The sequence below is a fragment of the Tenrec ecaudatus genome, chromosome 6, assembly GCF_050624435.1.
Source record: "Tenrec ecaudatus isolate mTenEca1 chromosome 6, mTenEca1.hap1, whole genome shotgun sequence".
Lineage (NCBI taxonomy): Eukaryota > Metazoa > Chordata > Mammalia > Afrosoricida > Tenrecidae > Tenrec > Tenrec ecaudatus.
Window position 1 is genome coordinate 82,223,242 of NC_134535.1, and position 25,796 is coordinate 82,249,037.

The window sequence follows — 25,796 nt, forward strand, 5'->3', positions numbered from 1 at the left end:
AGTGCCCCCGCCCCAATTAATACTCCATGCTACCTGAGAGTTCAGGGTTACCACATCTGAACCACTCATATATTGTTTTCCTTTTATAATTGGCTTTTAAGTGACTAAGAATATGGATGCTCATGTTTCTCTGTCTCAATCCTTCATCTTCTACTCTCAGAAAGTTCACAAGTTGGATTTTAACCAAAGAGTACTAAATACAGGTTTTGAAACTTGGCAGATGTTACTTGTGGCTTAAACTGTTGTACAGTTTAATCCTACACAAATTCTTTCTTAAATCTGCTGAATACCCCAAATAAAGAGGGGTGGTATAGGGAACGTACCTTAAATGATTTTAGTTTCAAAACTCAAACAAACAAACAAAATCCAAACACTGATTCACAGAGACCCTACAGAGTTTCCCGAGGTGTAAATCTCTAGGGGAGCAGACAGCCTCAGTTTTCTCCCCGGGAGAACCTGACACATGATCAGCCCAGTGCATGCCCCCAGCACTCACGGAGCAGCACTCAGGTATTTTCTTAGCAGGGAGAGAAAACCCTAGGCCAGTTTTGATGCCGGAGAGCAGCAAGACCTTTGTCTTCAAGGCATAACCCCAACGTAACTCGGCTTCTTAGGGGACTGACTCAGGACAACACTGCCTTGATGATTACGGGCAGCTGTTTCCAGACGTCATTAACTATTCTTTCAGAGAGTAATTTTTAGTAATTTGAATGTCAGTAAAGTAAAAAAAAATCCTCCTTTGGAGTCTTAGATCTAATAATATGGAAAATGAAGCCAATATTTAACAATTTATAACTTAGGGGCTCAAATGTAATATAATTTTGCTAGCAACATTTTCTGGAAGGGGCCACTGTGAGGGAAGAAATGAGGAGAGCCACCCTTGAACAAAGGCACATTCTTGTCATGTCCAGGAAGCGCTCACATAAAGAGCTGAGGTCACCCACAACATGGACCAGCACTCAGGACGGCCTTGGGAGTCTCCCATCAACAGCATCTTTCAAGTTAGCCATCGCTGTCTGAGGGACTTTTTAAACAAATGCCTGTTTGTTGACTGGTTTAAAAAACTAACTTCTTAACCAAAACAAACTAACCTCTACATTAGGTATTTAGCAGGAAGTTTTCAAGGCTTTAGTAGCTAAACCAAACAGTCAATTGGAATCAGGAGTAGAATACTACATATATATATCTCCACCCACTCATTTCTATCAAGTTAACTTATGCTAAACTCTGTCTAGTAGCGGCAAGACAGGAAATGTGCAGAGAAATTGGAATACCAATCGGAAAGATCGCAGCACTGAAAGCCCCTCCACATCTGATAAACTGAGTTCCATTAAACTGAGGGAGACAATGAATCCGTCGAAAATGTTCCAGCCTTCTTGGAAGTAATAGTAGGGGTCCATGGCTATGAGCTTCAAGAACATTTCTGCTGTGAAAATTCCGGTGAAAACCTACAGCAGGGGAGGCAGGGGCGAGAGAAACGCAGAAATAGAAAGTCTTCATGAGAACCTTGAGACACAACACGTCTAAGAAGCCCCGAAAGCCCCCTTGGGTTAACGGTCCATCTGAGAACATCACTACCCAGATGCCCCATCACCATCGATGAAGGAAAATCTTCTTATGGTCCACTTGTGGGTTGTGGGACGCAGAGAATGGGAAGAGAGCACACACAGTGAATCCATTAGTCTCATACTTAAGAAGCCTGGCAGGCTGGAGCTCTGGGACGGGGGAGGCCTTCATTCGTGTGAGCTGGAGGTGAGTCGCAATCACATTCTCATGATTAATATTGCTCCCACTGTAGCCCCCATGATAGTGCGCCCTTGAAGTGACCTCTTACAAGCACATGGCTGATGGCTGTGCAGCGGCAGCTCTGCCTCAAGGAGCAGGCTCTAGCTGTTGCTCTCCAGACTCTGAAGACAGCCAGCCACTCCCCCTTACCTGCCCTGGGCACCGGTGTTAGCTAACGCCTCCAATGTCCTCAGGGACCTGTAGGGTTAGGGTACAGCACACTCTGTTATGTATGTGGTTACCTGTAATTAGGGGGCTTGCACCCCCACTCCTACCCCACCACGTAGGCTTCCCGTGGGGATGTAAGCCTTGGTTGAAAATATATTCTCTCTGCATGGACCTGGCTCCTGAAGTCATGGTGGTCCCTGGAGGTGAGCAAGCCTCACCTTGTCTGATGTCGCTTACTTTAACCCTCAGTGACACAACCGCCCCTCAGACCCATTAGACGGTGGGGGATGGTATCCCACAGTGGGTTTCTTTGTTACCAGTCACTCAGCTCACATTGCTCAGGAAGTGTTCTAAGCAACAGTGATCTCCTCACAGGTGACTCTTCTTAAAGGGGTAGTGTCACTTGAACTGAAAATGTGCATTTAAGAAGTTCTCTTAAAAAAAAAAGTCACTTGCCATATTATGCTATGGTTATGTTAGAAAAATGTAGTGTTATTCCTGATTTGACTTATTATATGCAGCAAGGTTTTTTCCTTTTAAATCATAAGAGCAATAGACCATCACCCTAAGTATAATACAGAAAACATACCTCAACCTTACGATCTCACAAATCACTACATTGTCTATGTATTCCCTTTAGGGCTTCCCAGATGTACAGATATTTGAGAAGTTATAAAACCACACCTATCACGTGATCTCATCATCTATCCAAATAGGTGCAGCTTTCATGCTTGCATAAACTCCTATGTCCTGGAAGCACTGTCTTCTTTTTGGAGACTTGGCTGCTTCCTCTGGGGTTTTCCCGATGATAATCAGTGATGGAATCAATGCCTTCAGATTGGCAGCTTGTTGAACGCAAGGATGGGAGCTGGCATCTGCCTCCCTGTTTTCTACCTGCCCGCGCATCTTGTGCTTCCTGGTGCCCTCTGTAATCTGTAGCCTTAGTAACGATGTGCACCCAGAAAGCACAGCCCCGTGTATTCCAGTGGTGGCAGGTCCAGTACCCTCTTCCTGGACTCAGCACATGGTTTTATAGTCCTACTGGATAGTGTTATATTTGAAGAAAAGAGGGCTTTATAGGCAATATTCTAAAACTGTTTTATCAATTATTACTTGTGAGCAACTAGTTACATAATTTAAACCCAAAAGGACTTTAAGGAAAACTTGGAAAATAACAGTCTGAGGATGAAATTTAAAATAGTTTTTAAAAAAGCCACAAAAACATAACTTATAGGTACTTTATGAAAATATACTATAATATAGAGCAATAATAAAACATATTTACTTGTAGGGAATATACCAAAATGGATATAGTAGGGTCTGAGTATTTAGTGGTCACTCAGTGGGGTTTACGATTTTTCTAAATAGTAGGTGTACTGTTCTAAATCAAAGGCAAAACAAACCCAAATCTCCAGATGGGCCAAAGCACAACCCAAGTTCACAGTGTACGCCAAGTCATACACAGGGCTTCCCTCTGAGTGAGTTCAGGGTGCAGAGCAGGGCCAGCAACTCCATTCCCGGACATACCTTCCACTCTTAAGGTACCCCCTCAAAAGTTCCTCTACCCAGAAGGGCTAGCTTGCTTAATTCACTACAGATGGAATTGATGACCCCATTGGTTCCCAGTGAACACACGTTAAGTGCTCACTAAGAAGCACCGGGTGACTGACACTGAAATAAGCACATGCTGAGAACTCGGGCTCCTAAGACAAGCTGACGGGGACAGCTCTGTGGGGATGCCTGCCCATGAGATCAATAGCCGCCAGGTGCCTGGGAGGACGGTCTACTGGCAGAGCGATCGTCAACCATGCTGTATCAACACAGGCTGCACTTTCATTATTTGGGTTGCAGGTCAAAAGAAATTTGTAACTACTAGCTGAGTGAGGGAATTACTTTTTGAAAACTGAGAAGAGAAGATTTCAGCTTATCTTTGTGAAACCACTCGCATGCTTCTTGAGGAGGAGAAAAAGAAAGATACGCGCTGTATTAGCAATTATCCCTTCTAGTGAATGCCATCAAGCATCCACATAAGGTTTTGTTTTCTGGAAGACTGAAATAAACGGGAAGACATTTCCATGTTATGGATTGGAAGACATAACATTGGCAAGATGTCAACATTACCCCAAACAATCACTATCATAATTCCACAGCCTTTTGTGGCAGAAATAGAAAATCCAGTGTTTAAATTGATATAATACTGCAGTGGGCCCTGCACGGCTCCAATGACCTTGAGAAATAATTCACCTTCCCTGATTTCAGCGTCAGTAATGAAAACAGGATGGTACTTCTATAAGGGTAGACATATGGACCTATGAATGAGAATTGAGAGTCCAGAAGTAAATCCATACAGTTAAAGGCGGCTGATTTTTTTTTATAAGCGTGGGTGCCAAGTCTATGCAATGGAGAAAGAATACTCTATAAGGTGTTGGGGCAACTAGATCTTTACATGCAAAAGAATGCAGTTAGTCCCATACCTCATACCATATATGGAAATGAACTCAAAGTGGATCAATGACCTAATTATAAGAAATCATAAGGTGAAGCTTTCAAATCTTGTTTTGACAATAGATTCTTGAGCACAAGAATAAAGGCCTACAAAACAAAAGAAAAAATAGATAAATTGGACTTGATCAAAATTAAAACACAGAGATAAAAATACACCTGAAGAATGGAGAAAATATTTGGTAGCCAGAGATGTGATAACCTCCTGTCATTGAGCTGATTCTGGTGCACGGTGACCTTTACAGCAGAGCAGAACCGCTCCCGAGAAACCCTCATTTTTCTCCTGCAGAGAGGCTGGTGGGTTTGAACTGCTGACCTTGAGGTTAGCAGTCCAAAGCGTAACCCACGGTGTCACCAATATATGATCTCAACTAACCAAAGGCGCTGCCCTTGAGTCACCGTTGTTTACTATCCGGAGTATCTGAGAACTATAACTCAAAAGCAAAAGGGCACAACCCAATGACAAAACGGTCAATGAAGGATGTGAACAGACACCTCTCCCAAGGGGATATAGAAATACAAATGACATCACAATGAGATATCACCTCACATCCACTAGGAGGGTTATTATCAGAAAATCAAGAATATAAATGTTGGCAAGGATGGGAGAAATTAGAATCCTTTATCTGGCTGGCAGGAAAAGTTTGGCGGGTCTGCAAAATGTTAAATGTAGAATACAGCGAAACCTGTGAGAGCTGGAAACGGGCAGGACTGGCCTGTTTTTTGGAGGTCTTAGAAATTTTCGCCTTTAACAAGATAGTTTTAGCTACCTCTGCCAGGTATTTTAATGGAAAATATTTGAGTTTTCCTTCTCTAACAAGCTTTTGCCTTAAACAGGTTCCACCATACCACATGCTCAGCAATTCCACTCCCAGGTATACACCCCAAAGACTTGGGGGCCGGGAACTCAACCAGATCCTTGCACACGGGCATTCCACTGTAGGAGCATTTCACAACCGCCAAATGAACGAAACAGCTTAAATGTTTTCCATCAACAGAGCACCGGATAGACAGAAAAGTGGTCTCAGAGAAGTCAGGTACTACTATTAAGGTTCTAGCTCACACGAGGCTCCCAGCTCCAAACAAAGCTTGTTGAAATACATCTGGTGGTCGCAGCTGGCGGCAGACAAACTCTCTCAGCAACATACGGGTCTGAATCCTGCAGGGCATCTTAAAAAAGACTCTAGGGATCCCCAGGCCAGCGAAATTCAAGGCAGAGGTCAGCTCAAAGTTATGGCGATTGTGTGTTTTTTGGAGCCCAAAGGGGTCACCTTGGCAGATCCTTCTGAAGGGCCCAGGACGATCACGGGGGCTTATTACGAAGACAGCCGCTGGTCAGGAGAGCTGCAGAGTGACTTGTCCCATGAGGATAGTTCATGTGCTTCTTCCTGAGAGGGCGGGCAAGGGCTGGACTCTGGGATACTCATTAGGAAACCTTACCCTCTACCCTCCAGCCTTGATCGTGCGTGCCCCCTGACCTCTCCGTGTTCCGAAAACGCAATAAGCTTTTACAAAGAACACAAGGATGCCCGAACTGCCCTTTGACGTGGGGCAAGTAGAAGAACGGACGGTTCTCCAGGGAATTCTGAAAGGCAAGCCCACTGCCCTGGAGATGATTCTGACTCATAGCAAGCCTAGGCGGGAGGCCAGCTTGGTGTGGGTGTCAGAGCCTGAGTGAAAAGGTGACCTCGTGAGAGTGTAAGTGGAGAGAAGGGACCTGCTAATGTGGGGACGTGGCCTGGTGAGGGTGTGAGCGAGGGTGAAAGGCCTGCCCGCCATTTGGACAGGTGGCCCAGTGAGACTGGCAGAACCAAGCAGGGAGAAGGTGTTAAAGGAAGGGGGTGGCCTGGGCCTGGCTAAGCTACTGGCCAGGGGAGACCCTCCAGGGAGAAGGGCAGTCTGGCATAGGGAGTGTATGCCTTATGGGGTGAAGGGGTGTCCGTATGAGGGTCAGAGCCTGAGGGGGCAGTCCTGGTAGAGCGAGTCAGAGGTGGCCTGATGGGAAGCCAGGAGTGGGCGGGTGTATGTGTGGTGGCCCAGCGTGGAGAGGCAGAGCCTGAACAAGGTCAGGAGGGGATTCACAGTGCAGAAGGCAGCAGTGAGTGGTAAGTTATCAAGTAAGTGAATGGATTAGAAACATTCGTTTCTCATTATTGGAGGAGGAATTACATGAACAGAAAAGGAGAAAGCTAGAATGAATCCAATGGTAGCAGATTAGACTGGACGTAACAGTGTGAACGCAGGTTTTCATTCTCTCTCTCTCTCTCCATGTACACAGCTCGTGCTCTCCCGAGAGAGCTGGGGAGCAGTGACACCCCAACAGCAATACGAATGCCTAGAGCCCAAATCATGACTTCTAAATTCCATTTTCCACTAAAAGAACCAAAACTAAATACAGGCCAGGACAGGAGAAGAAGAAAACCTTGGTAGATGTAATGAGAAAACAAAAGAGGTCCCCTTGTGTGTCAGAGAAGCAGTCTGAATCTAATTATGAGACGCTACCAGAAAAACCCCAGTGGAAGGATGTTCTACAAGATGACTTCAAGTGTCAAGGTCGTGAGAGTCAAGGAAAGTCCGGGACATTCCTCCAGTCTGTACCCACAAAATGCAATGAGTAGTCTCAGAATGGCATTCTTTGGGAAGAACAAAATGAGGGAGGTGCTATCAGCCGTCCAAACAGACGAGTTTGAAAAATGTTTCCAAGAATGGAATTGCAGGTTTGACAAAGGTATTACATGTAATGGAGAGTACTTTGAAGGTGATAAGGTTGTTTTGTAAAAAAAAAAAAAAATCCTGTTTTTTGGGTATCCTTTGAATGTACATCTTCACAATCATTTCAACAGAAGACCTTACCTCAGCTGGGGTGAGTGTTTCAAGATGTGGGGAGAGGGAGAAGACCATTCCATTGCTGCCACACAACATTGTGCTAAGGTCACCCCAAACCCACAGACACCCCTCCAAAGTGATAAGAAGACCTTCAGGAAATGCAGACCAAGATGAGGGGAGGGGAACAGGTGTGTCTTGGAGAAGGTAATTACATTTCTGCTGGTAGGAAAATGGGGAAGAGCAACTGCCCATTGGGAAAAACATGCTTAACAATACTTCTACAGGACCCAAGGGGAGAACATGCCTGGTACAGTGTTCCTAACTGGATACTTTTGACCTGGTTTCTATCCAGCACTTGCTGACCCAGGCCAAGGGCCTGAGTGTGCTATAGACTAGGATTTCTGACTCTTTGAGGTACACAACATCCTTCATAGGCCAAATTAGGGCTCTCTCTGTGGGAACCCCACTAAGTGAACTGGGCTTGATCTCAAACTTACCTGTAGCCCTTGGACTTAAGGCTGAAACTCCCTAGTGTGGGAGGGAGCAGATGACTGCCGTCCCAAGGACATAGAACTGGTCGTCTTTGGACTTTGGTTCTGATCTCTTGCCTTGAGGGTGCACAATGAATGGTGGGCCAGGACTACCACATACTTACCATTTTAATGCCCTCCTTGCTTTATTATGACATGTATTGATCTGGTCGGCACGGCTCAATGCCTACTTGATGAAGAGTATTGAAGGCTTTGCCTTATCACAAACCCCCATTATTTGTGTAGTAATATCTAGTCACTTAAAAGTCTATACAAGACACCAATTCCTGTATTGCAGCTCATGCCGGCCTGTACTTGCATAATTTCCTTTCTCAACTATGTGTTAATTATATACCATTAGCTAAATTAATGACACTATCAACAAAATTACCTTATGCCCCAAGAGGATGATTGATAATGTTCTCTAACATAAAATGACAATGGTATCTATAAGGTGAACCAGAGACATATAAAAACCCTAGATTTATGAATGGATTTTGGGGCTTACACTAATTCTCACCCCAATACACGAACAATTAGTTCTTATGACAGGGCCCTGCTGGATGCTCACCTCAGGAAGAGAGCACTGACGACATGGGGGCTATAGCAATGAGTGGTGAAGACACTAGATGGTGCTCAGCTATCAGAAAGAATGGCCTGGGGTTTTAAAGGCTTGTCTCTAAACAAGCAGCCATCTAAGTGAGGTGTCAACTAACTTACATGGAAGAAACGCACCAGCCTGTGTGTAACTAATAAAATCCAAATCCGCAGGAGGGAATGGCATCAGAGCTTAAATCGGGAACACTTGGTTTGCAGAAGGCTGTGGATGAGAGTGCAAACCTACCATCCACTTAGGGTCACACACAGAATCCCCTCTGGCAAATCCCCTCGGTCCATAGGGCGTGAATAGCGTGTTATCAGAGAGAGAGAGCGCGCGTGTTATAAAGTCGATGATGGCAGAAGTAGCCAGGTTTAAAAATGTATTACCTTACCATCTGATCTCCCTTGCGACCCACTCTAACGGGGTTTCCGTGAAAAGGAAACCCTGACGGGGAAATACCTGCAGCTTACGCCCAATGAATGCCCTCTGGCCACAGGCCAGGGACGTGAACAGCACAGTGCTTTGGAAAGCAGATACTGCAGATATAGGTGGGCTACAGGTTTGGCACCTTATCATTTGATCTCCCTTTTGACCCATGTGAAATTTGTTCTCGTTTTTAATATTTTCTGCTGTCTCTTCTATTGAGGTTTTCCTTTTACCGTGTTATTGTTTTTAGTCATTTTCGCTTTTTAAATGTTCTTCTGTATAGGTAAATCTATAGAGACAATAACTGGATGAATGGTTTCTTGGGCATGTGGCAGGGGAGGCTGGGGGAAATGGAAAGCTACTAACAATGAGCTCAAGAAGGAAGATGATGCTGTGAAATTGATTGTGGTGAATGATTGCACAATTCTTTTTAACTCCTGACTTGTACAATTTGTGAATGACATGCCAACAAAACTGTTACATAAGCAGACCATGGCGCTGTGCTGGGAGCTTACTCTCCAAAAGGGTTTTCTGGAGACTGTTTTTAAGAGCACCCCATGCAGACTCACTGCTGTGTTCCTCTGTCGCAGCGCTCCCTGGGCTCAGTGCCGTCCACAAAAGGAAGCAGTGGAACTACGCGGCCTCTACAGTTCCTCCTGGGACTGCCTGGTTTTGACAAGTGGCAGAGGGGGGCTCTGCACAGACAGCTGGTTTCCATTTCCCAGACACCCTGGCTCGCCCGATGCTGCTGCCTGATGCCTTCCAATCAGCCCCCATGCAGGCTGACCCCGTGTTACAGTGCAGACCTGCTCCTCACAGCTTTCTTGGTTGTGACTTTTACAGAAGCACTTCTTCTGGGGTGCTACCGGGACGGCTTGAGGTGCTAACCATTTGGGTAGCTTGCACCACCCTGGCTCCACGTCGCGTCTCACACCCAAAGAGCCAAACTCACTTCCACGGAGTCTGCGCTGACTCACGGTGGCCCGACAAGGACAGGGCAGCTCTGCCCTGGGGGTTTCTGAGACTGACTCTGTGCAGTGGCGGGGTGGGTTCCAAGTGCTGACCCTGTGGTAGTGGCAGGCAGTGTAACTCACTACATCAGCAGGGCTCCTTGCACGCCTCCCAGGCCAACCGTGAAACAAGAGCGGTACTCCGGAGCCTCTAAATGAGTCAGGCTCACTTTCGACTCCCATATTTGTATTCTCAGGCCCAGTCGAAGGCGCTACAAGTTTCCACAGCTGCACTGCGAACCTTCCCCTAATGAAGCATGGATGCTCAAACAGTGCTGACGGCTAGTAGTTTTTTGAACTGTTCCCAAAACTTGGTGTTAAGCCATTTTGGGGTCGCTTTCTCATTTTAGTGCAAAATATTTCAGTACAAAAATCATGGGCTTCTGTAAGGTCTAGCTTTCTCTAACAAGAACCCCAACCCTCTGACTTGTAGCTCTGTGCTGTTGGGGTCACACTCAGCACTTTTGTTGACTGGCAGCGAAGCACATCTTTGAGTTTCCGTTATTGGCCAGAAAACACACCCTTGAGGTACATTTCCCTGAGGTCCAGCACATGTCCAACTGCCTAATTTGGCCTCTCCACTCCACTGAATATGGCCAACACAGAACTCTTGATTTTAATCACAGAACCTGCTCCTTACTCAGCCAGCCCCATGGTCCCCTCGGTTATGAAATGCTCAGACCTAGGTGCATGCTTGGAGCCCTGGTGGCATAGTGGTTACACGTTGGGCTGCTTACCACAGGTCAGTAGTTTGAAGCCTCTAGCTGCTCCCTGGATAAAAACAGAGACTTTCTACTCCCATAAGGAGTTAGGGTCTCAGAAACTCCCAGGAGCAGTTCTACCCTGTCCTACAGAGTAGCTAGGGGTCATAATCTACTCCCTAGGAGTGGGTTCGGTTTTGGTTGGAAGTGCATTCTTGACTTTTTTCCCTCTGTCCCCACATCTAACCCACTGGCCAGTCTAAGTTCCTGGAACCAGCCACCCCTCTTTGCCTTCAATGCCAGCTGTACTTTTCCCTTGAAAACCTCTGAAGTGCTTCTCTATTTCCGGTGGCTTGCCTCTCGCAGTCCCTCTGTATTAGCTGCCTCCCTTGTCACCTCTCGTCACTGATGGTCCTGAGCAAAGGTTCTGAGTGCTCTGAACTTGCATTCTGGTGCGACCCCACATCTCTAGCTCTCTTAAGAAAGGGAAAAAGAACACCATTCGCTGGATGGGTCTTGGGAGCGCTGTGCTGGCGGCTGGTGAAAAGGCCTGTCAAAACCCTTGGGAATCCCGGTATGGACTCCGTATCACGCCGAGAGCGAAAGACCGAGAGCAACAAAGCGCCACAGGGGACCCAGCAATAGCAAAACCGAGGTCACGACAAACGTCCTTCTGTCATTCTCATCGCTTCACCTGTGGCCAACAGCACAAAGCCCGTATGGGCACGACACTGCCCACTGGTTCCAAATTCTTTTTAAGGGTGACACCCCGGTGTCGGCTCAGGCAGCTTTCAGGGTCTGCCAGCAGACTCCCTGGATCGCCTGGAGGCTCATCCCCTTTCAAAATGACAAGGCCACACCGGGCCGCACATGGGGCTTCCATGGCAGCAGCGAGCTGGGAAGGGGCTGCTGCTCTCAGACAGGGCCCAGGAGACGGGGGACAGGGGACGGGCACACCAGCCGCTAGCAGGCTCACCAGCAGACACAACAGGCGACGAGGGCCAAGCGGACAGAGGACCCCTTTGGCCTGGCGTGTTTTCAGAACCAGAAGTAAAATGGATGTGCTGTGTGAGTGAGAGAGAGAGAGGCTGGGAAAAGCTCATGCTCAGATGGAGTGGTTGTAAGCCAGAGCCGGGATCAATAGGCCCAGATGATCTATAAGATGACTTCTACATTACGCATCACAATTCGCCCCACTCCTGATTTCTGTACCAAGGAAGTAACCCTGCCAATCCTGGGATCACAGCTATCTGACTTCAGCATCTACTGTGTAATCTAATTTTTAAGACGGTGTATGTAGCTTCCAAAGTTAAAGAGAATTAAATAGAGGACTTAAGCTACCATTAAAGTAAATCTGGCATAGCCCAGCTCATGGCAGAAACTGGACGGCAGCCCAGAAGTTGGACTGCAAGGGGGAACAGCCCAGAATTAAAAATTCCCCCTAAATCGGCCTCATGTGGCTAATGACCGGGGACTGCCGCCAAAGGATAGCTCCATTAACACACTGAAAGAGCCCCCCTACTTTGCGGTGGCTGTTGCTGAAGGTGAAAGGGGACTGACTGGCGGAGGAATGCAGGTTTCACTGTGAGAAACAGAATGAGATGAAAAGTAAAGAAAAGAAAAATCCAGAAGTCCTGGGTGCCGGTTGCCGAAACTGACCCATGGTATCGTGCCTCCCATTCTGTCACCAGGGTGGGTTTGCTGCCAAGAGTTGCTACATGACATCTTTGCAGCTCTTCAGAAAGAGGATACCGCGCACGCCGGGGCCACAACAGCGAGCAGAAGCGCTGGTGCCGTAGCATCTGTGGACGCCTTGCCCTTCCAATGAACTAGCACTTTCTTTACTCCTAAGCTCGGCTCTGAGAACCAGCGGAGAAAGATGGCCTGAGGCACAGCGCCCCACATTCTCACTTGAGGAGCCGGAGCGCCGTCTTACCAGATTTCCGACGGCCAGGACGTGTTCAAACTGTGGGGTCATGGGGTGGTGCTCCATAGCCATGAACAGCGTGTTCAGGACGATGCAGATGGTGATGGCGAGGTCCACGAACGGGTCCATGACGATCAAGTTCACAATCTCCTTCAGCTTTATCCAGTAGGGGTGACACTCCCAGATGAGGAAAGTGTTGGCGAATTTATACCAGCACGGTGGGCACTTCCTCTGCGACTCCTCCAGCTCTGTGGCAAGCAAAGAACAAAGAGGGTCCCAGGTCATTCTGATGCACTGCTCGGAAAACGGGGCGAAAGGGTGCGTGTGCTGACGTGCCCAACTATGCCCCTCAGTCTGGCTTCTTCTCTTCAGGCAGAGGAGGAAGCACGATTAGTCCTAGGTCCCTCCCTGTTTATAACGGTCTCCCTCTCAGGACCATAGATGCGATGCCGACTCTCCGCGAGCCCCTGTGGGCTTCCGAGACGGAAATTGTTTATGGGAGTAGAAAGCCCTGTCTTTCACCCTTGGGACTGCTGGTGGATCCCAACTGCTGATCATTCGGTTCGTAGCCTAGTGCTTACCCACGACACCGCCAGGGCTCCTGATAATGATCTAGCGACCAACAAAACCCAATCCATCAGGCGTATGGCATAGTGGAAAGGCGCGTGGGCTCTGGAGTCCGACTTCCTGGTCCAATTGACTTCGACACTGCAGTGATCCCAAGCAAGGCAGCCTCTCTCGGGGCCTTTATTTCACTGAACAGTGGTAAGGACTATGTGAGATAATGCATCTAACGCAGTCAGCACCTAGCCTGGCAAGCGATAAGGCCCACTAACGGGTGCAGGACTATCAGAGCAGCAGTCAGAAGCACGGATGCTAAAGTCAGACTCCTGATAACATAAACGAAACAATATGAGAGAGAGAGAGAGAAACCTGACTCTCAGCCTCTAGTCAATTATAGCTCATGGTAATCCTACTGAACAGAGCTGCACTGCTCCCGTGGCTTTCGAGACTAAATCTTTAAAGAAAGCCCATCTTTCCCCCCTGGTCTGGTTGGTGGTTGCTGAGCATGAGGTTGGCAGCCCAGTTTGTAACCCACGACGACATCTGGACTCTCAGACTTGGCTAGGTTCAAATACCAGCTCAGATACTCGGTAACTGCAGGATCTTGAACAAGTTGCCCTAATTTGTTGTGAAAATGAGGGGAAACACACACACACACACACATGCATCCTTGGAATATATTACTGTACGTGCTCTCAAAGTATTTGCTATTAAAAGTAGCGAAAGATTCAGCATTGTCAACCAAGTCCTGGGTGGGAACATCAATTATGTTCTCCAAGAAGGACAAGTCACTGTGCCCGCCTTCCAGGAGTTCACAGTGTCGGGGTCCTTTCCTTTTTTCTCCCTCCTCTGCCCCGTCTTCCATCTCCTTGCTTTTCCTACTTCCACCCTTCCCTCTGTCCCTCCTCTTTCTCTGGCTCCCCCTCCTCTTCCTTCCTTGGTCTCTGTTTCTTTTAGCAACAGGTCCTGTCCCTTGCTCAGCGAGATCTAATGTGACACCTTCCCTTCCCACTATGTAAAGCACACAAGCCATGACTTGCTGCTCTTGTTGAAGCAGGAATAAGGGCTTGGGTCACAGACCAATTAACGTCTTCCCTCCCTGACATATTTCCCTAAAACTTTGGACTCTCAAAAGACAGATGGAGGACCTCTAAGCAGGCTGAAAAGCACGAGCAGACACGGCAGGCAAGGAGGCCTTCAGTTGGCAGTCACAATGATGGATGCAGCGTGAGGCTGCAGCCAACCAATCACTCCTCAAATCCAATACGAAACGCAATGATTAGGACTACAAAGCGCCAGTACCTCGGAGACCTGTCAGAATGATCATACTTAGAAAACGAGTTGTTGGTTCAATGGGGAGCATCCCTGCCCAAATCTGCGGACAAAACGGAATCACTTGGGCATTGAAACATTTCCCAACATTTCACCAAGAACAAGACGGCTGCCTTAGATCCGTCTACTTTGCTGCACTCCGACCAGCTGGATGGCGCCCATGGTGGTGGCTTTCTTTGGGACGGGGCAGTTTGGGTTATGGCTTCTGATTGGCTCCCTGGTTGCTAAGAAAAGGGTTGCCTTGCTTTTGCAGATTTCCGGGCCACAGTAAGCGTCATGTGGGAGGTCTGCGTGGGAAAGGAAGTCTGTGAAGAGAATTTGCTTTGGCTTCTTCCTCATAGAACGCCCTCCCTTCTCAAGGTAAATTTAGTTTTCTGCCCCGAAAAAGAAAATGAAAAGGTTCTCTCATTTCCATAAATTCTTACAGTACATATTTGGAAATCTAGTTCCGCTCCTCTTCTTATCGCCACCGTTCTCCAACTGTCTGCTGCTAGCTGGCACGTGGAGGTGAAAGCGGTGACTGTTCACATTTCCGACAGCTGACACAGTTGTCAGCCTTGATAATGAACCAGGCTCCAAGTTCTTCCCGTCCTTTGCCACACAGGAAAGAGGAGTTTCCCAGTTTAAAGCCGGGGCAGGAGAGACCTTATCCCCATTTACCAGAAAGGGAAACGCCTCCCGGTAATCTCACCTGCTGCTCTAAAAGTATCGAGATTTGGCACGTCGGGGGCTTTGCAAGATAGGTCAGGTGAAGGTCAGGTGAGTGAGGAACGACAGCCTTGCAGACTGTTACTGGCCCCACATGCCTCGAAGGGCCAGCTATCTGGTTGGGAGGAATGGGATAATGTATGGAAGGGAGAGGTCCAAAGGCTGTGGGCTCCCTTTATTTAGTCCCTGGACATTTTTGGAAAGTTTACTGTAGAGATCACCACAGGGATCCTGGGAATCCTTTTCAGAGAAGGCCTAGTCCCACCAAGAGGGTGACCTTGGGAGACCAGTCAGTTCTCCAACAGCCTCTAAGCACCTACCATGTCCTCGGCACTGAGGAAGCACTGAACAAGAGAGCCTCCTACCATGCCCCCTACTGCCCTCGCCTGACAGCTGGGAGGGAAAGGCAGATATTAAAGAAGCTACTCAATAGACCCGTGATGCTTGCTGGTTGAATGAAAGAATGAATAAATAAGACTGGTAGCACAGAAATTGCTAGTTACCTCTATAGGGGAGTTTTGTTTGGGGCTGTAATAAGAATACGCAACAAAACATTTGCTATTTCAGCCTTTCCATGTTATAATTCTGTGACATTAAGTACATTTACCATGTTGTGCAAGCATCACCGTTACCTGTTTCTAAATTTTCCCACTGCCCCTAACAGAAACTTCCTAGCCTACCGGGGGGTTTCTGAGAGCATCTTACCAGATCCACGGTCTATGACTTCCTCTTCATTCTGTATGCATTCTCTCTTTCCTTTCCCCCCAGTTTGACTGCTTTGAGAAATGAGGTGTCGTACTCTTTATCAATACCCCACCGTGAGCCCCCCAAAGCGGATGCCTCTGCTAGCTGTGAATTGTGCCGAGTCCACCGGAGAGTGCACTGTGGCGACCCGGGCGAGCAAGGCAGAGCAGCCAAGGGCGTGATTACAATGACGGCATAAAATTAAAACAACCTTTCCTAACTGGAAACCTGGGAAAGAGAAACAATTATTTGATGTTAGCTTCTAGCGTGGCAGCACACGTTAAATACACAGGGGACGGTGATTAAATAGGAATAGATCTTTCTTAATGTCCTTTAATTCCCTCTCGTGTTCTTCAGCTCCAGCCACTCATCACGCTTTGCTTACAGCAGTTCCGTCCCATGAGCATTAACAAAAGCAACCAATCAAGAGGAGGGAGGAGGGGGGAAAGAGCAGGCAGTGTGCAGGGTCTTAGAAAAGGGGCAAAGGTACCATCGTGAACGAAGGGGGAAGTGCAGAGTGGAGACCCGAGGCCCAAGTGTCGGCCACTGGAGATCCCCTCACAGAGGGGTTTAGGAGAGGAGACGGGTCAGTCAGGGTGTGAGGTAGTACCGATGAAGAACACAGCTTTCCCCCAGATCCTAAATGCTTCCTCCCCCCAACTACCATGATCCGAATTCTACCTTGCAGGACTGGATAGGGCAGAGGTTGTACACTGGTACACATGGGGGCTGGAGGCACAGGGAATCCAGGGGTGTGAGGGGCGATGCTGGGAGAGTGGAGGGTGAGTGGGTTGGAAAGGGGGAACTGATTACAAGGATCCACATGTGACCTCCTCCCTGGGAGGTGGACGGCAGAGAAGGGTGGGGGGAAGGAAGACTCCAGATAGGGCAAGATATGACAAATAACAATCTATAAATTACCAAGGGCTCACGAGGGAGGGGGGAGCGGGGAGGGAGGGGAAAAAAAAAGAGGACCTGATGCAAAGGGCTTAAGTGGAGAGCAAATGCTTTGAGAGTGATTAGGGCAAAGAATGTACGGATGTGCTTTATACAATTGATGTATGTACATGTATGGATTGTGATAAGAGTTGTATGAGCCCCTAATAAAATGTAATAAAATAAAATAAGATGCTTGTCACTGTAAAAAAATAAAAAGGGGGCAAAGAACAACAACAACAACAAAATAAATAAATAAAATTTTTTAAAAAAGAAAAGGGGCCAAGAACCGATGGTTCCCACTCAGGAACCCAATGACGGCCACCTCAGCCTTGGGTGACTGGTAGGGAGGGACACAGCGGGGCAGTGAGAGAAAGAAGAGGGTGTGGCGAAGATGAAGGGAATTAGTGGGCACCTGCAACCACCCCCCACCGCCCTCGAGCCTGGGCAAGGACAGTGTGGCAAACAGTTCCTGAGACCGACTCTGTGCTGGGCACTGAAGGCACTTAAGAAACAACTCTTGCATCACATTGATGGTCTTTCTGCCCTGCCATCTCTGCCAATAGTAAGATCTGTTGGAGATACTACATTTTAAATAATTTACCCTACTTTTCTTTTGCCGCTGCAGTTGAGAGTGCCCACCAACAACAGTTTCTACATGTGCATCGATCATAGTCTTCACGTTGTGTGAAGGTTCTTATCCTCCTCCTTGGAGTTGCTTTTCCCGGTTAACATAAATTCCCTGGCTTCTAAAATTCCCACCGGATATAGTTGAGTTGCTGTTGTCAACGTGATAGGTAGATCTTCAAAAAGCACGGTGCGCAGGACGCACACCCTTCACTGGTTGAGCTAAGCTACCACCTGCTTTCATAAAGGCTCCCTGGCATGGTTTGACTTAGGCTTTAAAGACGATCGCAGGGTTGGAAGGATAAGGTGCTGAGTTCCTGGTGGGTCGGAACACCGCAGTCAGCAATAATCCTAATAGAATTTTAATCTGACTAAAATAAAATAATAATATAATACAACAGAAAAATATTAACTCAAGACAATAATTTCAGGGGATCACCCAGCCTCCACAGTTCTAGAAAAGTTGGAATCAAGTCTGGAATCCATGAACCTCTGAAATTTTGTTTCTCATTCTCCCCTTTTTGATACAGGATTAATTTTTAGAAAACAGTATTTTATTGTGTTTTTGGCAAAAGCTTACACATCAGACTGTTCCCATTTAACAATTACTTCATTAATTGCACAGAGTCATTGGCTACATTTTTTCACCACGTGTTAACATTTGTATTATTTCTCGCCTAGCTGTTTCACTCCCAGTAACCTGGCTTCCCGGTTCCTTACCCGTCATTGTTGATCATTCTGTTGTTTAGGACTCTTAATCATTAGTCTTCCTTTCCTAATTGTCTCAGAAACTCAGAGAAACCGTTATCTTGGCCTCCAAGTGAATGATGAAAGGATGAGTAATGAAACTGGTCGAGGTTCTTCGGCCAGTGTTCCTTAGCTCGGATTCTTAGAATGTGCAGCTATTTGTTTCTAATCTCAGCGTATACGTTACAAAGCTTAAAGATGCTGCTCTAAAGGACACAATCCTCAATGGGACCCAAGAAAACAAGAGTACATAAAGGTTGTGTGGGGAGCCGGATGGAATTTAATATTCTTTTAACTTCACCCTAGGGATTTCCTGTCCCTAGGGTGCAGCCTGTCCCTCCCCTCAAGTGCAAGTGCAGCCTGTCCCTCCCCTCCCCCAAAGAGATGTATGTGGAGGTTTAACAGATTCAGAAGATAACTCGTGCCAAGGACCCCCGGATCATGTTGAGTCTCTCTGTCTCCGAGACTCCGGTTACAGTTGGGTTAGTGTGCAGTCCGGACTCTAAACAGCAGCAGCTTGAGGCTCAAGAATAATCTGGATCAACAACGGCACGACTCAGCTCGATTCACATGCATCGCATAGGACAGACTCACGCAGGAGCCACCAGAAGCTGGTGAGAAGAAATGTGGTCATTTACTCTATCTACAAGGAAAGCAAGAAGAACTTGGAATAGAGACCTCCATTAGATAGGACGCTTCTACATACTTGCCAGGGGGACTGTAGTACAATGGAAACTCCTTCGAGCGTCCTCAGCATGGGAGGCAGGGTCTGGGAGGAACCACGGAGCAGAGAACTCAGGGATGCCAGTCACGTGACTGCAGACGGTCAGCGACTCTTTCCCTGTGCACATGAGGGGTTCCCGCTTACCTACTCACACCTCCAATGTATTTATTCATGGCTAGGTGGGAGAGGCAGAATTAGGGGCAATCAGTGTGCACAGTACATTCTTCCTTACGGGAGGACCGAACAGGCTGTAAGCAGTTGAAAAGAAAAAGCAGCTGGGATGTGTTGGGATAGGGGGCTTGAGGGCTAGTCCACTGTCCCGTTTCTTTGCCGTTTTCAGCCTACAATCCTCTATGTCTCAAGACAGTCCACTGGCTCTGATTCCAGAGGCTTCTTCAGGCTATTCTAGCTTACTTCTCTGTCAAATCCTACCTATCTGTGTGCAGCAGCTTTGGAAATCCTTATCTGTTTTTCTACATGGAAAATCTGGAATAGGACTTAAGGTGCTGGTTTCTATGGGTTGGCGCTCAAGCTCAGAGACAATTTTTGAAAGAGCCTAACACAGGACGTTGTTGTGGCCGTTCAAGCTACGTATTTATGTCTCAGCAGGACACATACCTTCTACGAGAGTATTGGTAACAACACTCATGATGCTGTTGATCCTGTCCTTCCGTCCGTAAGAGGCCAACTGCTCCATGGAAACTAAGAGAGATCCAGGGCCTTTCTTCTTAATTTCTACCTCGGTTGTAGCCTGGAAAAAACAGCACACACCGTGAGTCAGGTCTTATAAACCCAGGGCTGAGCCTTATTGGATAGACATTCCAGACTGCCAGCAAGATCACATGCTCCTCATTTGTAACTTTGACCCTATAATCGTATTCGTGTCAAGAAACAGAATAAAGTAACTCAGCCCAGGATTATCCTTAGTTCCATAGATGACAGCACGGAGTCATGTAAGGTTATTTTGTACAGATCCACAACGAGCCCAAAAGTCTGGTTGGGACCTAAGTACCTCATGTGTCAATTCCAAGCACCGAGTAGGAAGACTGGTTTCCCTTGGGCACCCAATAGAAGTGGACCTTGAATTTAGTCCCTAACTTAGAACTAGAGCATTTGGTAAGAATTTAAATAAATCAACTTCTACTTGAAATTTCATCAAGTTCCAAATCCCTGACCATTTTAATGACTAGTGCAGAGTCTGTAAAAACATAGCCATTCTACTAAGCCATCCTTTTTCATACACCAAACCTGGGCCTAGCTGAACTTTAACAAGTCAGAGATTTACACCCAATCCACAGTTAACCCATCCAATTAAGACACAAAGGCAAGATAAACACAATACATAACACACACACAAGCACACACAGAGTTTAGGAACTGTGGGGGAGAAAGCTCATGGAAGAATTCAGCCCTATTTTATCAAAGTGTTTTATCCATCAAACCATTTCACGGATCGATACATTGGGTCCACCTTAGGATTTTTGCCTTGTTTGTAGGGCGAAGAGCTAAAGAAATGGAAAAGAAAAAAGACCAACTTCTTTGGGACTTCTTGGCTGTCACAGTACACAACCTCTGTCTATGACTTGTTAACCATGAACTCAGGTTTTGATAAAATACCTTTCTTTGAGAAGCCACCTTTTATTGCCATTCTCAGTGTGGTTGTCACGACATGCAACAAACAAGATTAAACTGATTCATGTTTAGATGACGATCATCTAAAAACGAACACAGAAAGCCCCATAAAAGATATACTCTATTTCTGGCTTGTATTGATCCCAGTTTTTTATGAGCTGCTTTTTGCAAATCTGCGGCACACAGTAGAGTATTTCTTTCCATAGCCTGGCTTTCAAAGTACTACAGCTCTGACAGAAACATTTACTCACTGAACAAGGGTTTATGCAGCTTTGGTACTAAGCATACCTTTCTGCTTTCTGGAGAGAACAATATATAAACTCTGTAATCTATCATGCATCACCTTAAAAACGAAACTGAATGTCATCCCTGGAATCCGAGTTTAAAAGGAGACAATAAAGAAGTCGATCAAATGCTGATGAGAAGAAGAAACAAGAATCACTCTGACCAAGGAGATTAACACAATGGTGAGTTGCCAACTAGTCTGGCGGTTTGTCCTGATGGGGTAGGAACCAGAGACTGGCTATGCTCACCAGCACAGTGGTCAGCACCAGCTCAGCCCACGTCGGCGCTCTACACCAACAGAGACCTGTACACACATTCCCCTTTGCGACCACACCCACTAGGAGACAGGTGGTGAGTGGCTAAGTGTGCCAATCTCTTGAACAGATTAACAAACCTGCCCCGCTCATCTGAATGTACTGAAACAAAATAAAGGGGAGCTACCCCCACCCCGCCAAACAACAATAACAACAATAAACCCTATGCAAAACACACTAACATAGGATCAGAAAATAAATACAACAACACTACAATGTCTGAGAAACAACGCACAATCTCAGCTCACCCAATGAAGCAAATCAAGGTGGCTCAAACTACCAAAGTGCAACACCTTCCTGAGGAAGACATGGCCTCATGACTCCCTTGAAAAGGAATTCACAAGAATAACAGTTAGGATCCTTCCTCAGGTTACAAAGGCGATCAAGGAAAACACGGGCAAGAAACTAAGAGAATTTAGGACAGTAAAACTAGAATTAACTGACACAATAAATGGAAAATTAAAAACAGAAGACAGAAATCCAGAAGACAAGTACTAAAACAATCAATGGACCACAGAATTAGCAAAAGTGAAGGCAATCTTCTCAACACCAATCTGTTAGAGGAACAATCTGGAAAAAGGATGGGGGAGGGAGGAGATTCACAAAGCCTAAAAAAACCACGGGTGACACCAGCAAGAGGAATGGGTATGTGTGATCATCAGAATTCCAGAACAGAAAGAGACAAAATGAAAAAGCACAGACATTATTGAAGATTTATTGGAAGAAAATGTTCCTAATATCATGAAAGAGGAAAAACTATCCATTCAAAAAGCTAAAAGAACTCCAAATAGGAGAGAGCCTAAAAGACATATAACCAAACTTTCCAGAACTAAAGATAAAGAATGAATCCCGAAAGCAGTTCAGGAAAAATGAAGCAACCTACAAAGGAGAACCAGTAAGATTAAGTTTGGACTGGCATTCCATGATGCTCACCTTCCCTACATTCTCGCTGAAGACAAATGGGTGCATAAGCAAATGTGGTGAAGAAGGCTGATGGTGCCGGCTATCAAAAGATATAGCATCTGGGGTCTTATCACAAGATGTCCATAGGATCAGGTAGCAGGCATCAAAGTACAGAAAATCATATCATTGTGAATGAGGGGGAGTGAGGAGTGGAAACCCAAAGCCCATCTGTAGGCAACTGGACATCCCCTTACAGAAGGGTGGCAGGGAGGAGACAAGCCAGTCAGTGGGCAGTGTAGCAACAATGAAACATACAACTTTCCTCTAGTTCTTTAATGCTTCCTCCCCCCCACTATCATGATCCCAATTCTACCTTCCAAATCTAGGTAAACCAAAGGATATACACTGGTCCAGATTAGAACTGGAAACACAGGGAATCCAGGACAAATGACTCTCTCAGAACCAGTGGTGAGAATGGCAAAGCCGGGAGGGTGGAGGGAAGGTGGGGAAGAAAGGGTGAACCGATCACAAGGATCTACATATAACCTCCTCCCTGGGGGATGGACAACAGAAAAGTGGATGAAGGGAGATGTCAGACAGTGTAAGACATGACAAAATAATAATAATTTATAAATTATCAAGGGTTCATGAGGGAGGGAGGGGCGGGGAGGAGAAGAAAAAATGAGGAACTGATATCAAGGGCTCACGTACAAAGCAAAATGTTTTGCGAATGATGAGGGCAACAAATGTACAAATTTGCTTGACACAATGGATGGATGTATAGATTGTGATAAGAGTTGTACAAGCCCCCAATGAAATGATTTAAATTAAAAAATGTGTGACCCATCAATGTGTTGCCTATAAGAGACACACCTTAGAAATGAAGACAAAAATAAGCAAAAAGTCAAAGGATTTAAAAACATTATCAAGTAAATGACAATGCAAAAGAGTGGGAATGGTAATATTAATTTCTTTTAAAATTAATTTCTAATGAAATACATACTTTAAAGCCCACACCACCCCAAGAGGTAAGGAAGGTCGATCTAACAAGAAGAAATAACTTGATATATATCTCAGAGAAATAAGAGCGCTGGCACAGATGTATGCTGCACACCCAGGTTCCTCACTTCAAGATTCACAACAGCAAAGGACAGAACCACTCTAACCCTGTCAATGGGTGAATGGATAAACTAGCTTCCCCACAGACACACAATGGAATACTTAAATGTCAACAATAGGGATCTCCATATCCAAAGAAACCCCAAATGAGTCAAACTTTAACAAAATGGAAAAAATAGGCAACTCCATAATAATAGTAAAACCCAAACCAAACTCACTGCCATCCAATTGACTCTGACCCAAAGTGACCCCAATAAGGCAGAGAGAACTGCCCCTGTGGGTTTCTGAGGGCTGACCTTTTCATGGGGGAAGACAACTTCATCTTGCCCCTGCAGGGTGGGCTCCCACTGTGCCACCCACCTCCCTACAACACGAGCAGCCTTGACGACAGCGCTTTCCCTACGGATGAAACAACTAGGAAGAAACTCAACAAAGACATAGAAAACATACTTAGCAAACTTGACCTCATAAACAGATGCAGCAAACTGCATCCAACAATGGTACAATGGACGTCTTTTCTAGAACACACGAGCATCCTCTGGAATATACCAGGGACCACAAAGTAAATTTAAAAACACTGAACTACTACAGAGCATCTTCTCAGATAGCATTGCTGTAAAATTAGAAATCAACAACAGGAAGAACAAGGAGGAAAGAATCAAATTCATGAACACAGAATAATTTCTGGTGAACAACAAAGGCAGTGCAACTTGCAGAGGGCAAGTGATAGCGCTAAAGACATACCATAAAAGCAAACACTTAACATTTCCAACAATTGGGAAAAGATCACTTAAACTTAACTACAGTTACCAAAAGAAAGGAAATAATAAGATATTAGAGCAGAAATAAATGAAACAGAAAACAGAAGAGCAGAGAGAACCATAGTACAAGTTGGCTCTTTTCTGGGATTAATAAAATTGACACAACACCAGTGAACTCCATAAAAGGCGAACATGCAAATGAAACAAATGAGAAATGAAATAGATAACATCTCAATAAATTAACTGAAACGAAAACAACAGCATATTATGAAGAACTATAACACATCTGAAAACCTAGAAAAGATGAACAAATTTCTAGAAACATACAATTTACCAAAATCAATCAGTCTACATCATTCTTGATGTCACAAAGCGAAACGTGAACAAATTGTTGAATGGGAAGCTACTATGTTCTGAAAACTTTTACCGAAACTGTAATAAAAAGTTAAAAGAATAAAGATGGGAAGCTTCTACATTGTGAAGCTCAAAAAATCAGAAAACATCAACTTCTGATGCGAGTTTGGAGAGATGAGAATCCTCCTACATTTCTGGTGAAACTATGGCACAACCACGGTAGAAAACGGCATGGCACTTCCATGAAAAGTTGGAACTGGAAATATCATGTAACCCAGCAAGCCTTCTACTTGGTATATATCTTAGAGATACAAGAGCAGTGACCCAAATAGACATGTGCACACTCAAGGGCACCGCTTCAATGTTCACAATAGCAAAAAGGCAGCAGCGATCTAAGTGTCCATCACAGAACGAGTGGATAACACACTTTGGTACAGACACAGAGTGGAACACTATGTGATGTTAAAGAATCCAGATGAATCCGGACACACCTCCAGTGATGAATCGGGCAGACTGCAGAAGAATCCATGGATCTGAATTACGGTGTTGTGTCACTGACGAGACACACAACATTCCTCTAATTCTTTAGGGCTCCGCCCCAACCATCACCCAGTGCTACCTCACAAATCCCGCAAAGTCACAGCATGTACGTTGGTAGAGGTAAGAACTTTTGACAATGGAATCCCTCAGAAAGAATAATGGGAGTAGCGATACCACGAGGGTGGGGAGCGGCGGTAGGGAGAGAAGTTGAACTGATAGCAATGATTGATGTATAACCACCTCCCCCACCCTCCCAGACACACACACACACACACACACACACACACACACGGGGATGAATGACAGAAAGGTGGGTGAAGGGACATAGCAGACGGTGTAAGATGAAAATAATAATTTATCAAGGGGTCACGAGGGTGGGAGAGGGAGGGAAAAAGGGGCTCAATTAGAAAGATAGTGTTTTAAAAATGACAATGGCAACATATGTACAAATGTGCTTGATATAATTGATTTATGGATTATTATAATATCTGTAAGAGTTCCCAATACAGCGATTAAAAAAAAAAGGCACAGGGAAGAGATGAGCCAGTCAGGGTGCAGTATAGCACCAGTGAAACACACAACTTTCCTCTAGTTCTTTGGTGCTTCCTTCCCCACCCCCACTATCATGACCTCAATTCTACTTTACAAATCAGATTAGACCAGAACACACACACTGCTACAGATAAGAGCCCCAGATACAGGGAATCCAGGATAGATAAATCCCTCAGGGGCAACAAGGAGAGTAGATGCCAGGAGGATTAGGGGAGAGTGCGGGGGGAGGGGGGGAAAAGGGGGGAGAGAAAAGGGGAATCGATCACAAGGACCAACCTAGAACCCCCTCCCAGGGGGGTGAACAATGGAAAAGGGGGTGAAGGGTGACAAAGGACAATGTAAGATGTAGAAATGATAACCTACAACTTATCAAGGGTTCCTGAGGGAGGGTGGGAAGAAATGGGGAGATGATATCAGGGGCTCAAGTGGGAAGCGAATGCTTTGAGAATGACGATGGCGGCATATGTGCAAATGTGCT

General features: G+C 46.0%; 1 protein-coding gene across 1 annotated transcript in view; it reads right to left on the reverse strand.

The window, feature by feature from the left end:
- SCN8A (sodium voltage-gated channel alpha subunit 8) overlaps positions 1-25,796 on the reverse strand; it is a 176,916-nt gene that overhangs the window by 59,643 nt on the left and 91,477 nt on the right. Inside the window, exons 10-12 of the mRNA XM_075551664.1 lie at positions 19,477-19,609; positions 12,486-12,724; positions 1,275-1,448 (exon numbers count right to left, since the gene is read on the reverse strand). Coding sequence (XP_075407779.1) covers positions 1,275-1,448; positions 12,486-12,724; positions 19,477-19,609 — 546 coding nt within the window. The remainder of the gene's footprint in view (positions 1-1,274; positions 1,449-12,485; positions 12,725-19,476; positions 19,610-25,796) is intronic.